At 38.5% G+C, this 15734-nt stretch overlaps 1 protein-coding gene across 1 annotated transcript in view; it reads right to left on the bottom strand.

The window, feature by feature from the left end:
* Positions 1-1172: 1172 nt before the first annotated feature.
* LOC127962851 (rho-related BTB domain-containing protein 2-like) overlaps positions 1173-15734 on the bottom strand; it is a 35851-nt gene continuing 21289 nt past the window's right edge. Inside the window, exons 5-10 of the mRNA XM_052562443.1 lie at positions 12998-13950; positions 9216-9334; positions 8262-8412; positions 7139-7227; positions 6888-6993; positions 1173-5936 (exon numbers count right to left, since the gene is read on the bottom strand). Of these exons, the coding sequence (XP_052418403.1) occupies positions 5728-5936; positions 6888-6993; positions 7139-7227; positions 8262-8412; positions 9216-9334; positions 12998-13950 (1627 nt within the window). The 3' untranslated portion in view covers positions 1173-5727. The remainder of the gene's footprint in view (positions 5937-6887; positions 6994-7138; positions 7228-8261; positions 8413-9215; positions 9335-12997; positions 13951-15734) is intronic.

The following is a 15734-nucleotide window of genomic DNA, read 5'->3' as shown; positions in this document are numbered from 1 at the left end:
CGATGCGGTGCCCGATGCTGTTCCCGAGGCGGGGCCCGATGCTGTTCTGGAGGCCGAGGCAGTGACCAATGTGGTTCTGAAGGCCGAGGCAGTGACCAATGTGGTTCCGAAGGCCGAGGCAGTGCCCGATGTCGAGGCAGTGCCCGAGGTGGTTCCAGAGACTTTGGCAGTGACCACGAGGACGTGGTGGTCGTCCGCTCCGCCCTGGGGGACTCTGGCGGTGACCACGAGGATGTGGTGGTCGTCCGCTCCGCCCTGGGGGACTTTGGCTTTGACCACGAGGCTGTGGTGGTCTTCCGCTCCGCCCTGGAGGGCTCGGACTTTGACCACTAGGCTGTGGTGGTCTTCCGCTCCACCCTGGAGGGTTTTGACTTTGTCCACAAGGCCGTGGTGGTCTTCCGCTCCGCCCGGGAGGGCTCTGGCCTTGACCACACGGCTGTGGTGGTCATCTGCTCCGCCCTGGTGGACGCCTCAACATGTCCTTCATGGACTTCTGTTTTGTGTTTTTTGAGTTCTGTTTCTGTCTGTTCCCTTTAGTTTAGTCTGGCCCTCCATCCCTCCCCCTGTACCTCCTCCGGTCCTCCTCCCTCCTGGTCTCCCTGTTTTATGTTTACATTTCTGGTGTTTGTTCCCCATGTGTTCCTTTTCCGGCCCTCCGTCCCTCCCCCTGAGCCTCCACCTGTCCGCCTCCTTCCTGGTCTCTGTGTTGTGTTTTGTCTTGGAGCGTCTGGGAGCCGCTCCGTAGAGGGGGGGTACTGTCACAGTGTCTGGGTTGTTGTTCCCCGGGGTTCCACTAGATGTCCTCCTTCTCACGGTGTCTGTCCCAGATCACTTCCTGTTCCCTTATATGGTCACCTTCCTCCTTGTTACGTAATTGATTGTTCACCCCACCTGTCTCCTGTTTCCCCATTATCCTTCTGTGTATAAATACCCAGTCTGTCTTAGTCTAGGTTACGGAGTCCTTGTTTAATGTCAGTAGATTATTCATGTCCGTCATTCTTGCCTTGCCTTGCCTTGCCTTGTCTTCGTGTCTTGTTGTATGTGGATTGATGTTTTGGTTTTGACCCCTGCCTGGACTGTTTACCCCTCTGGATTATCCCTTGAATAAATCACACTTACCAGCACTTGGTTCTCTCGCCGTCTTTCAAGCGTCTCGTAACGTGACAGGGTTAGACTAGCTGAATAACTATCACACAATATGACACAGATTTTACACAATATGCATTTGCTGTATAACACATATAATACATAAAGGATTCATTACATTTCAAATACAAACAGTGAATACCATCAACGTTTCTGCTTGTGTACTTTACATTAAGGCTTAGGGTATCTTCTCTGCAGCAACAGATCGGGAACACAAGGCTCTGAGTAACTTGCTTCGATGTGATGTACAGCCACAGGATTAGTTTGACTTATTTTGCTCACAGAGAGTTTCTACAATCTTTACTAGGTGAATCGTGGCTTATTCAAATGTATCTCATAAGAGATAAAAATCACAAATTAGATCTCTGAATGAGACTGAATGCTCAAAGTAATAGTTCGCCCAAAAATGAACTTGTTGAATATTTACTCATCCATTTGTTTCTTCATCAGATTTGGGGAAATGTAGCATTGCATCACTTGTTCGCCAATGGATCCTCTGCAGTGAATGGGTGCCAAGAGTCCAAACAGCTGATAAAAAACATCACAATAATTCACAAGCAATCCACACCACTCCAGTCCTTTAGTTTACATCTTATGAAGGAAAAAACCGCATGATTGTAAGAAAAACAAAAAAACATCAAGATGTTTCAAGTCTAAACCACTGTTTCCAGCTAAAATGAGTGATCTGTCCATAATATTAATTTCTCCAGTGAAAAAGTAATCTCGTCTGAATCAGGAGTGAAATATGCACAGATCAAGCACTGTTTACAAGCCAAAACAGTCCAAAACAAACATGTGGGTGGATTCGAATATGAGAGGATGACAGGAGAGGGCCTTTTTTCAATAATACCTTAATGTTTCATAAAAAAAAATCATACATTTCATAATGCCTTAATGATGGATTTGTTTCTTACAAACACACAGCTTTTGACTTCACAAAACATAAACTGATGGACTGGAGTGGTGTAAATTGCAGTGATGTTTTTATCAGCTGCGTGGAATCTCATACTGACGGCACCCATTCACTGCAGAAGATCCATTGGTGAGCCACTGATATAATTGTAAATTTCGCCAAATCTGTTCTGATGCAGAAACAAGCTCTTCTAAATCTTGGATGGCTTGAGAGGGAGTCAAATTATCAGCAAATTTGAGCACATATTGTTATCACGTTAACAACCGTCTCATTTGTTTAATCTCTCATATGGAATGCTAGGACATTTGATACAGTAAATGCAACAGAAATTCATTAAATTTGAACTCTGAAAGAGCAACATCGGAGTAATAAATTCTGGGAAGATCAAAATGTGTACAATCAAACTGATACCTGTCATATTTCAATACATTCATATTCATCACTTCTATTTTGCTTTATATAAAAGTGTTACATAACTGTAAATGTTCTATAATGGTAACTAAAAGTCAACACAAGTAGAACATTTTCATATCAGGCTGATGCAGTTGTCTGTGAAATGTACAGCAATCAAACATTTCTTGTATTTTATAGAAACCGAGCATTCGTTAAAATCATTCATTTCCAAATCGCCTTTTAATTTCTTGTAACACTTTACTCTTTAGGATAAAACACTTCATCTTTTAAGTCAATGACAAGAGTAAGAATGTTCCTGAGGGCTATTACAAATGCTTAGTAAGATAGGAACAAATCTTCACTCGTCCCACTGAAAGATTAACAGTCCATCATGTATTTTCTAACAGAAGGAACTCAATCTGTATTGTTCTAGATCTACATCCAAAGCTCAGCATATATTTATGGGTTTCTAAATGAAACAATATTCCTCAACATCCCCTCGCTGCCAGCGTTCCTTGCACATGCAGATCAGCTCTTAATCTGATTTATTAAAGCAGAAACAAACAAAAAAAAAACATTCTCTTATATTGATTTGTTTACAACTGGTGGAAAATGCATGGCAGAATGCTTTTTACTCTACACGGGGTGATTTATATTATACCTTTATTCAGTCTAAAGCTCAATCTGGTACTATGAAACTACTGTATTTCCTTATAATAAGCCATTCTACTGTATATTTAAGGTGCTATTCACTTCTACAACTATCGCATGTGCTAGATCAGAAACATTCAAATGGCAAGGTGTTTATATGAACCATGCTCCTGTATGGTGAGCTAACGCACCATAAATACTGCCTTGCATTGCATTGTTCAATTTTCCATTGTTTTTCTTTATAGTATTGGAATAGCCATATAAATACCTTTTCCTAAGTGACTACTAGGTATATGAAAATACCCTGAAGTGTCCCTCAGGTATGGGATGCTGAAATATAGCAGGTGTACTGTAGGAAACCCTCTACTTAACTACTTAAATGTGGCATGCAGCGATGCATCGTGGGATTGTCACAGGCCTGCCTGTGAAACTCATCCGAAAGCTATCTGGGAACATTTCAAATAGTGTTTTATGGGTGGCAGACTGATGTCATCCAGCTTATGAAGCAGAAGTAAGCTTACTTTGGTAAAGACAGCAGCTGGTGCCCACACTTTGAATGTCAGCAGTGTTCAGGCACTCTTTATGTTCCCTGTAGAGAAGCCCGGTGTGACTGTTCACCCGGGGTCCTGTTTTGAAGTATTTAGTTATAATATCACAGGTTGTTACTGTTTTCCAGAATACTGTTATCAAGACAAAAATGCAGCGCTCTCAATCTTGATGTAAACCTTAACTACTTCTTGTTATAGCACAAAAAACATTACATTGTGTCAGTAAATGCTGATTTTTGTGTCAACCGGTTGCAACGCTATCTCACGACCAATTCGTACATATTTTACTAGGTGGCTTATTCGTACGCATTTGTACGACCTCACTCGTATGACCTCACTCGTACAATTTTATACGATTTGTCTAAACCCCAGTGACGGTTAGGTTTAGGGGCGGGGTTAGGTGTAGGTCATTCGTACAAATTCATACGAATTGTGCAACTCGTAAAATACGTACGATTTGACAACAATCATATGAATTTGTACGTGAATTTGTACGATTTCCATACTTGTCAGCTGAGGTTACAATAACTGCGAGGACGAAATTAAGAATGCGTCACAGTCCAAAATGTACACCACAGTGTGCAGGAAAAACAAAGAGTCTCAAAGGAATTTTCTATTGTGCACGAGTAACACTCAGCCTGAAAACCGATAGAGAGCAGGAATAGAAATTAAATGCTCTAGTCATGTATAAAGTGGCAAAACGGGTTCAATTCAAGTTAAACTGTATCGACAGGCATAATGTTGATTAGCACGGAAAACACACTATGGTTCAAAACTTTGCCCTTGATAGGTTTTGAGTTTTCCAAAAGTCTGTTATATCTCACCAAGGCTGCATTTGTTTGATTAAAACTACAGTAAAAGTTCTGAAATATTATTACAGTTTCAAATAACTGTATTCGATGTGATCAAAGCTGAATTTTAAGCATCATTACTCCAGTGTTCAATGTCACATGGTCCTTCAGAAATAAGTGTAATATGTTGCTTTGCTGCTCAAAAAGCATTTCTTATTATCAGTATTGATAACTTTTGTGCTGTTTAATATTTTTGGATTTTTTTTTAAATGGAAGAAAAGCATCTATCTATCTATCTATCTATCTATCTATCTATCTATCTATCTATCTATCTATCTATCTATCTTATTGCAGTATCATGAATATCTGCCTCCATCCAGCCAATAGAACCAAGTCCCTGCCCTACATTTTTCCATTTTTTCCCTATAATCTATTTCACTAAGAGTTGTGTCTTAATTCAGAAGAAAAGTCACTACTTCACTGCAACTTTAAGTCTTGTACTTTGTCTGTACGGTATGCATTTTGAGTGTCTCTTTCCTGGCGATGTTTTTCCATTGTACATGGCATCTTCTGATTCTCTGTAATCAACGTTATGCCAGATGCTGCCAATGGAGTTTAACTCACACTGAACCCACAACATGGCTATGGACTGATGCAGTTCTTTGGAGTCATGTGCGCTTGTGGCCCTCCACCAACCTATAAATGTAAAATGAATAATACCTTTAGATATTGAACAGTGGACACCATTTGAATCTTGAGAACATCGGTCTGTTGAAGTGGTTTGATTGTAGATTATGTTTGCTGGTTGCTCTAAAATGTTGCTGTGTTCTCAGTATTTCAGAGCTGAAAAGCACTTAATAGCATTTCACGTTATGAATGTGTGCAGTCCTGCCATGTATGTTCCTATACAGATTAAGATACGGTTATGTTTGGGGAATCAATGCTGAGCGAAGATTGTCTTTTAACAGCAAATTGAGCAGCACTCTAATACTGCAGGATATGATGTCACAGTAGGATGTCAAAGCGGATTCAATGAAAAATCCAACCGGTAGAAAGACTCAGCAATGTGCTTTTAGTCAAAGCCTCGTGTTGCTTAAACTTGCGTTCTCCATCCCATTTCATTTTTGCTTGTTCTTCAGCAGCTAAAAGCAGGGCTTGGGCATTTTGCTCAACTGAAAATGTGAACAGGTCATCTTTATAGAGTTGAAAAAGGCTATCATTCCTTGTTGTGTGTTTATATCCAACATTTAGGGCTGTTAGGTGGGTCATGCACCTTGAGAGCCGATCAGATGACTGCGGAAGAACCAGGAGAAGACGGAGAATTGGAGGACGGTGAAGACGGTATATTCCAGAAGAGCCACTTGCGTTTACACTGGCGCTTTTGGTACAGGTAATCTTCCTTCTCACGCTCTTTGCGCGCCCGCTGGTAGTGATCTTCTTCCTTTAGATACCACACTGGAGGCCAGCGATGTTTCTCAAAGTGCTCCAGGTTTTCTGCAAGACAGAATGAGACCGTGATAACAGCTAAATGCAAAACTAACTACAGTACTCAGATAACTGTTTGGTTAGAGACGCCTGTCAGACTGGGAGAGAAAAATTCAATTAATCTCAGTATGCATATTTTTTGCTTTGCTTTCTATCAGTCAGTATGCTTTGTTTGATCGAAAATGCAATAAAAACACTGTGCAATATTATTACAATTTAAAATTTCTCTTCTTACTTTAATTTGATTGTATTCAAACATAAAACACATATATATTATTTATTCACTTTTGATCCCTTTTTACTAAAATTATTATTTTTTAAATAAATCTTACTGACCTAGAACTTTTAAAGGGTTGTGTATATAGGATGAATTAAATGATTAAATATAGAAATTGTGTTCAATATTAAGAATGTATTCAGAGAATATATCTTGAATTAAATGAAGAGTTAATAAAAACCGCTTATTTACTTATTATCATGTTGCTCCAGGTCCATTTACGTAGTTTTAATATTAAAGAACATATATACAGTATAAAATGTACATTTAGATTTAATAATTTCATAGACAGCATCAAATAATAAAAAATTTAAGCCATCAGGTCAAATTATTTTTTTTTTTATAACAATTAAAAAGAAAATAAGTAGATACAATAGAAAAAGAATAGTGTTAGAGTGATAGTGTTAGAGGGTCCATTTTTTATGATAAATCCAAATAAAACAAGTAGATAGAATAGATGAATAATACAATAAACATGATGATTTTTTAGCAGTTTCAAAGACTAATGCAGCTTATTTAGATTAAGAGTTTTATCTCATTAAAAAAGTCTGTAGCAGAAAAAGTTGGCTGATGAAAACAACTGAATAAACGAGCACGACTGTCATGTCTCAATATGAATTTTGAAGTTAAAATAATAATTGAAAAACTGGCATTTCTACTGATCTGCGGGGCTGTTGAATTACCTGTAGATTTGGCCTTCATGTCACGAGGGAATTTGCGACAGACTCTGTTGTAGTTGGTGCAGATGTGATGGAGGCACCAGCTGGTCAGCTGATGAGCACAGTGGAACTGATGGAAACAAGCACACAGAAGAAAACACTATGGAGAAAATCAGACATGTCCCCTCCAAGACCTCTGAACAACTAGTCTATTTGGTTCCTAACCACTCCTAAAACAGAGACTCTCTCAGTCTGTCTGTCAGTGGTACGCTTACCTGGGCCATGTCCAGATAGAGCAGAACATCTCCATCTATATCTGCTCCCATCATAGCAGCTTCTGTCAGTACCTTCACAGTGTACAGCTCTAGGACAGAAACACAGCACTTATAAAACAATAGAATATGTCACCATTATTTCCGGTTTGTATTCTTTGTTAATTAATGACTGACATTAGATAAAGACCTAAGTGGTGAAAATCAAGTGTTTAGCACTGTTTGCATGTCTGTCTGATGTTTTAACGTTTAACAAACCATGTGCAAATTCATTAGTCAACACCATGGCTGAGTACTTTCTGTTTGCAGTAAACCAAAAAACTAAAAAACGCAGTTTAAACCTGGAAGACTTATCCACCAGATTTTTCTAAGGGGTGTTATAATGGGGTTTATCCAATTTTGTCTTGTAAGGTTATTTATTAGAATCACATGCTTTCAAACAAACAAAACTGCTTCCATATCCATGTTTTCGGTATGGATATATGCAGATTATGTTGTATTGTGTCGTGTTTAGCTTTTGTTTTCACTTTTACATGTGACTGAGTGGAGGCGGGGATTCATTTGCATATGCAAGCCATTAAAAGGCGTTAACAATTTATTTTCACATGGAAAAAAGGTTTCCGTGTGTTATACAGAGCACTATGTTATACTGTACAGAATATCACGTATGAGTTTTAAAAGATTCAATCAGTGCCTGCAGATTTTGATTATTAAATTTACAAATATTAATAAATACTGTAACAAATAAGTTGCTCATTGTTAGTAAAATTTTGCTTAATGCATAAATATTGTAAATATTAATATTGTTAATGGGACCTTATTATAAAATGTTACCATAAACTCTTATATATCTAGATTTATTATTCATTCATTAAACTGTTTTTGAATTTTTGAATTATACATTTATCCAGAGCGACTTGCACTGAATGCATTATAAATATATATAATAAATTAGCTTCACGTCATGCAAAAAACACCCCTTGAGCATGGTAAAAATCACTGTGACTTGCATTGTATTTCAGTGCAAAAGGACACAGTGTTATTTTCAGTCATTGTCTTGGTCCTCAACTCTAGTTAAAGGTCTAAATTTACACAGGATTTGGTTGTCTCAGGTTCGTTTGTGTACCTGTCAGCGCTACCAGGTGAGGCAGACAGAGGCGGTTTGCTAGAACAATGAGCTCCATGGCATCCAGATCTGGTCGAGAGCAGAAGCAGCCGGTATAGAGATACTCCAGCACAGCATGCATGCAGCTCCGCGTAGTGTTTGGGAACAGCACCTGATAAAACACAGCAACAACTCAAAGAGCCTTTTTCAAGGGAATAAAAACTTAGTGTTAAAGAACAGTATGATTACAGTATGCCGTCTTCATTAGTAGAGAACAACTTTAAGCTTATGTTAACATTCTGACATACAATGAGGGCCAAAAGTATTGCATAATCACTCCAATCTAAAATATAGAGTATTTATTTTCCTTTATTATTTTCCTTTTTTTATGTATTGATTTATTTATTTGTAATCCTAAAAGTTCTAGTTTATTTACAGATGCAAATGTCAATTTTGAAATCTCAAATTTTCATCATGGTTTTAGATATTTGGGCCGCACTATATATGATGGGAATACTAATTTGTATTGATTTTTCATGCTTGGTAAGCTTATTTATTATTTCAAATTGCTAGATATAGCATTGCTCAACCCAGATGTTAAGAGGAATTTTCTTTTTATCTCTCAAAAATAATGTTATTTAATTATAAGAATAAAAGGTTTATTATTGCTTTAATTTTAGTTTATTATTATAACCCTGGTTCAACGTCATCACTAATGTCCTATAATCTCTATTTTCTCCAGATATTACACAATTAAAATCACCTACTTAGTTATTTACCTCCTATTCTATCCAATTTGAATACATAAAAATCACTGATGTTCATCAGGTTCCTGTCAAAAATTACATTAGTTCATGTTAGACAAACTATGAAACTGTACACAGTGTGAACATTACAATACACCACAAAATATAATCTTTAAAAGCTCAGTGTTCACATTGGTACTGGTTTAGAAATATTGTGAGTGCATTGTACCTCTTTTGTACAACTCTCCACAAATGGTCCACCAAACATGGCTGCCATCCAATCACAGCTCGAGATAAGCAGCGGTTTATGGGCCATGATGGTACCATCATCCAACCTGAACACCACATCTGCAGGATAGAACAGACAAACTTCTGTAGCTTTCAAATCACTATTATAATAATACAACCTCAATTCCAAAGTTGGGTTGTTTTGTAAATATGCAAATGATTTGTTCATTCTCTTATCTTTTATTTAATTTACAAAAGTACAGAGAAAAGATTTCTTAAGTTTTCACTGACCAACATGTATTTTGTAAATATGAGCCAATTTTGATTTTGATGGCTGTAACACATTCCAAAAAAATTGGGACAGAGGCTAAATAAAAGTGAAAGTGTTATAGAATATTTAAGTCAAACTGGATCATGACTCATCACTGTTAAATTTCATGAGAGCAGTGTCAAACAAATAAAACAATCACATTTTCCCAATGCAAAATTGCAAAGAATTTAGGTCTTTCACCAACTACCACGCACAATTTTGTAAAAAAAAAAAAGATTCAGGGACTCCAGAGATACCACAGTACATGTTGGGCAAGGCCCTCAGATGGCATTGCATAAGAAACCGTCATGCTGCGGTGCTAAATATAGCCACACGTGCTCAGGAGTACTTCAGAAAACTACTGTCACTTAACACTGTCTGCTGCTGCATCAAGAAATGCAACTTAAAACTGTTTCTCCAGGAGAAAGATATACATCAATTCCATGCAGTGATGCTGTCGGGTTCTCTGGGCCAGAGCTCATCTCAGATAGTCAAAAAGACAGTGGAAAGGTGTGCTGTACTCAGATGAGTCCACATTTCAACTTGTTTCCGGGAAAAATGGATTTTGAGTTCTCAGTACCAATGACTAAAGGGACCATTCAGACCTTCACCAGTGACAGATGCAAAAGCAAACATCTGTCATGGTATGGGGGTGCAACAGAGCAAACAGCATGGGTGACTTGCATAAAGTATGTGTGAGTCAAACTAACTAACCACTAGGCCACGACTTCCCCAACTGTTGATGTGAAGGTTGATGTGTTAAACATGCCTCTGTCTCAACTGTTTTGGAGTGTGTTGCATCCATTAAAATCGAAATGAATTCATATAAAAAAAAATAATAATAATAATAATGAAAAAAAAAACCTTTATGTTGGTCAGTGAAAACTTTGGAAATCTTTTCTTTGTATTTTTGTCAATTAAATAAAAGTTAAAGGGAATGCATTTGTGCAAAATGTCCCAATTTCTCTGGAATTGATGTTGAAGTTCATATCATATAAACATACTCTACTCTCTTGTAAATCAACATGCAAAGAGAATCTGATGCTGAAATGAAGTGATCATCTTGACAACTTAAAAGGCACTTTGTGACAGTGGCTCGACATTACATTCCACTAAAGCACAATCATAGTGCTAGAGTAAAGGATAAATGAAGAATTGCAAGACAGCTTGATGTCCTCCAAACCCTGAGAGTGCAGAAAAACACGATACATCCGCACCGGTTCTCTCTATCAGAAGACCGAAATCCAGCTGACAAAATATGCAGGGCTTGTTTTTCTCTCTTGGGGTGAATAATTGAGCTGAAGCAGAGGGAAAAATAGCTTGAAGGGACATTCTGCTTGAGCTCATCTCACATTTGTGAAAAATGTGCTTTGGTTACAAACAATGCTGGGCGACCTTCTGCTAGATTGTGCCCTGTACACCCAATGTCCGCAGTTTTCAAAAATGCTTTTTGTTTGCTTTTTAATAGACACCTGACAGTAATATTCTAAACAGCACATTTACAGGAAAAGGCAAAAGTACTACAAAATGAACCCTGTTGAAAAATAAAGCTGGTTAGGTATGTATTGATGCATGACTGCTGGTCATGAGCTGGTTTATGCTGGTCATGTGCTGGTCCTAATCTGGTCCTGAGCAGGAGCTAGTTGCTTAGGACCAGCACATGACCAGCTAAGAACCAGCTTAAAGGGATGGTTCACTTTCAAATTAAATTTCTATGGTCTTTGGTCACCACCTCAAAGAGCATGTACAGAGGAGTCCAAATTAAACAATTCCCTATCGTAAGTACACATTGATGACCTAAGACATGAAAAGAGCGCTTTGTGTAAGAAAACGAACAGTATTTATTTATATCATTTTTACCTCTTGTACACAACCACGTCCAACTGATCTGAGTTTGACCTAAAAATATCAAAATGGAAACTACTGCGGAAACAAAGACACCTACATCTTGGATGTCCTTAAGGTAAGCTAAAACATACCAAAATTATATTTGAAAGTGAACTATCCCTTTAAACCAGCCCAAGCCAGCAGCCATGCTTCAAAACATACCTAACCAGCATATGCTGTTTTTCTCAAAAGGTAATGCTACTGTATGCACAGTTAGTGTAACTGACAGATATACAGCAAGTAAGGTATGTTCTATTTGTACCATTTCGGTTGGGATTTAAATGGACATATCAGGAATTGGAGGCTGGTGAGCTAAAAAGCATGCTAAATTCCATTACATGTAACCCCCTAAACCTCATTTCCATCAGGGTCATGGATCCAATGTAATCCTACCCACTCTACTCAAACCACTCCAAGTGGGACTCAAACAGGCGTCTCCTGCAGTAACAAGAATGTTAAAACTGTAATCCATTATAGTACAAATGCTAACATAATGCACAATGCTAATCACAGTAAATGAAGAAAGTATTTTTTTTTTCACTTCTGAAAGATGAGGGTGTAATGAATCAGTGGTTAAAAAAAAAAAAATCCCACTGTAGACTTTATTTGTGTTCCCAAATGACGTCTGCTTCTCTAATCTCTGGGAGTTCAACACAGGATTCACAAAATGCTTGCTTTTGAAAGATGGCTCAGTACCCAGTTTATTTGGACCAGCTGGCTCCAATAAATCGCAAACTGTAAATATGATGAATAATAGATGTTCATGTTTTTTATTGATTGTTCAAAATATGGAACTATGGCAATTTACGTGGTAGAACAATCATAACAGACTGGGCTGTCTGACCAATCAGAGAAAAGTAGTTATCTTAGAACTCCTTTGAATGAGTCGTGGAAAAATATGTGATATTAAATGAATATTTTTGTAACTATTAATATGTTAATGAGCAACTGAAAAAAGCACAAATGTCAGCGCATGACAAAATTTCTCCAGAGCCCCAAAACAACCTCAGTCCCTAGAGGGTTAAGTTTCCTAAAGTGTTATTTTCCAAAGTGTTTGATTATCATTTTAAACTATCCATTTCAATTACTTATTTTAAAAACATGGTTAAATAATCACTCAAGATCAGCCAAAAATATTTGTGAGATCTCTGTGACATTGCTTTAAATGTGTACTCCCATTTTTCAGAAGGTTTTGTAGAAGATATGTGATTTTGCCGCATATAAATGAAAATTGATGAACACTATCTAGAAAAATAGTGTGAAAGCATGCCATCTAACTAGGTTTATAATGCATATGACATCTTTTCTGTAACATTTTGAAGCTAACATTTCATTTTGATATCCTTTTTAGCTGTTTAGTTGAAATAATGGCCTCTAACCTTCTTATCAATTTCAGATCAATTCCATCTGTTCAACAATCTTGAATTGTTCTCTCAAAGACAAAAAAGCTAATTTCATGTAAAAGCAGTCATAAAAGCAAACTATATAAAAGCCCACCTCATTAACCAACTACTGAAGTTGCTTTTTGGATGACCATCCCTAATAACTATGGTACCAAGCAAACATACAGTTCACATGCCTCTCACCAGAGAAGGTCCCTTTGGCAAGACATTCTTTCACTCTATTGGTGCGTCTCACGTGAAAGGCCTTGGTGATCTCCTGATTCATGAAGGCCTCATCGTTCAGAATATTGGCCACCATCATACGCAGGTCAAAAACTTCCAGCAGCTCTGCGATGTGGGCCACCTGCATTAGCTCCTTCTCCTGGTCATTTAGTTTACCTGTATACAGGTACCGCAACACCGATCGGAATGGACCAGGCTGCATTGAAGGGTCCATGTGAACAACTGTCATTTTTCTAGGGTTGAAGGTGATGGGGTCATCCACCATTTCTTCTTGGATGCTAATGAAAGCACGACTCAAGGCTGGGAGTAAACGACCACGACGATATCCGTCACCTTTAAGAGTTCCATCACTGGTGCAGGCACGCAAGTTTGCTCTATCTCCATTGTCACTACTTTCACAAACGTCAAAACTAGCTGCGCGCATTAGCAAATCGCGGCCAGAAAGCGGTGGCCCTCTGGGACGTTCTCGCTCCCGTTCGGTCTCTTCAGGACCCCGAGGTTCGGTCAAGAAGAGGTCATAGAACTTGGAGGAGGATGTGGCAAGGTAGATACGGTGGGCGAAGATTCTCTGGCATTCCTGGAGGACTAAGATGACGTCGGCGCAGAGCGTGTCCTCCAACAGTCGACTAGGGTGCTCTTCGATATTACTGGGAGGTGCAGGAACGGTGATAATGGGTGGAGGGGGTTTAGGGGGAAGGAAGGGGGCTTGCAGGAGTGGCCTTTGAACATTTCGTAAATGCGACTTCCAGAATTGGAGATGACGACGGGAAATGAGGGCTGCACGGATGGCATTGTCGAAAACATCCTTAACCCCAAACTGAGCAACTATGCTGGTCTCATAATAAGGGACGCCTATTTCTTTAGCCACCTCATGACCTTTCTCTGGCGCCAATATCTCATTGGGTTTAATGGGCCTGAAAAAAAACAAACAAAAAAAAACACCATTATACTTAGAACTAGCTTTCCCCAATTTACTCACATTACCAACGTTCAAAACCAAAAGACTTAGCACACAAGGAAAGTGACTGGGCATGGGTCAGGGGTGTCCAATCCTGCTCCTTTTGGCCCAGTGTCCTGCACAGTTTAGCTTTAACCAACTTCTACAAACCTGCCTGGAAGTATCTAATTGCTGCATCTGAAAGCTGAAAATGCTGTCCGCGCATCTGTTAGGTAGGAAGGCAAGAAGGCATATCTGAATCCTATGATTGTGTTACATCCTGTCTACTGAGATACCTTCATCTCATTGATTTTTGAAGGAAGCATATATGTATCCTTTACTGCCTATGATATTCCAAAATTCTGTGTCTTCAATTGACCGACAAACTATGGTGTTCACAAGCCACACGAAATGTCATAAATTCTGCATCTCAGTTGCTCTCCATGAAAGAGCAGGATTTAGACACCCCTGGAATAGAGTAGGTGCAGTTGAGCTTCAAATATTACAAGATAGTTTCATTAAAATAACAAAAAAAGTATTTCATAAATCTCATGCACAATATTATGAAATTACATGGTAGCAGCTTTATGAGGAACAGACTAAAATGTAAGTCATTATTCTTCTCCACCACTGCTCTCAAATTCCATTCATGTTCATACTCAACATGAGTATGAGTATACACAGAATTTTGATTCTCTTACTGTTTTAGAATATTGTTACAGACTTTGTGGACTGTAGAATTGATGGGGACATAGGATGCATTCCACTTAGCCTTTAGACACAAACCCGTTAACTTCCCTAAGCATTTCCTTTTGGAAGAAACCCGCTGCCATTTTGAAGTGTGTTCCACTGTTACGTGGATGAAGGAAGTTTATACCAACAGACCTTTGATTTTGACCGAGGGAGCAAGTCTCTTTCCTATGTATATTTCAGAAAATTCCATAAACAACAGTGCAACACATGTGTGACATTTAATTTGTAGAGGAAATATTTTAATAATATATTATTACAATAAAACTCCATAGCAGGTTCCAAGTGATCAAGGGTTTAGAACATTCTAATTCAGTCCATTGCAAGGTTTTGGCCAGTAGTTAACACTCGTGCAACTCAATAACGAATAACGAAGTGGAATGCAGCCGTAGATTTAAGTGTTTCCATAACCCGTTCCTTGAGTCACCCCAACACTACACATTTTCAATCTGTTTCTAATCGAAACACACCTGAATCAACTTACTAGATCATTAGTGAAGATTCAAAGGGCCTGTTTACACCTGGCCACATGCATTTTTTTTGATCGGATAGCTATCCGATCGTGAAAGGACCTGGTGTAAATGCCCTCCGAAACACATTCAAGATCTAAATCTGATCGCTCAAACCACTTCAGAAGGTGGTCTGGGTTCTATTCTAGACGAAACTGGACAAGTGTAAATGCATCTGGTTGTTGAAACCACATATGTTAATTTTACTCCTCCCAAAATGTTCAAATAATAAACGTGTAAGAGTGTGTTATAGGCTGTATGACATTAGTCAGACTGCACTAATGCTACACACATCGCTGCGGACGAGCAGCTGAGCATCTCTTCAGCAAGCCGACGCACAAACTGGAGCGAATGAAAATGAAAGGAAAAGACGCAAAAGGTCAACACACAATCATCTTCATTAAAAGTAGTAAGACAAACTTATCTTTCCAGTGCTGATGCCGCATGCTCTCCTATTGTGGTCTTTGATCTTGAAATGAGCTGATAATTAATGAAATGCAGT

Source organism: Carassius gibelio, chromosome B8 (genome assembly GCF_023724105.1).
Source record: "Carassius gibelio isolate Cgi1373 ecotype wild population from Czech Republic chromosome B8, carGib1.2-hapl.c, whole genome shotgun sequence".
NCBI lineage: Eukaryota > Metazoa > Chordata > Actinopteri > Cypriniformes > Cyprinidae > Carassius > Carassius gibelio.
This window is presented reverse-complemented; position numbering and strand designations above follow the sequence as displayed.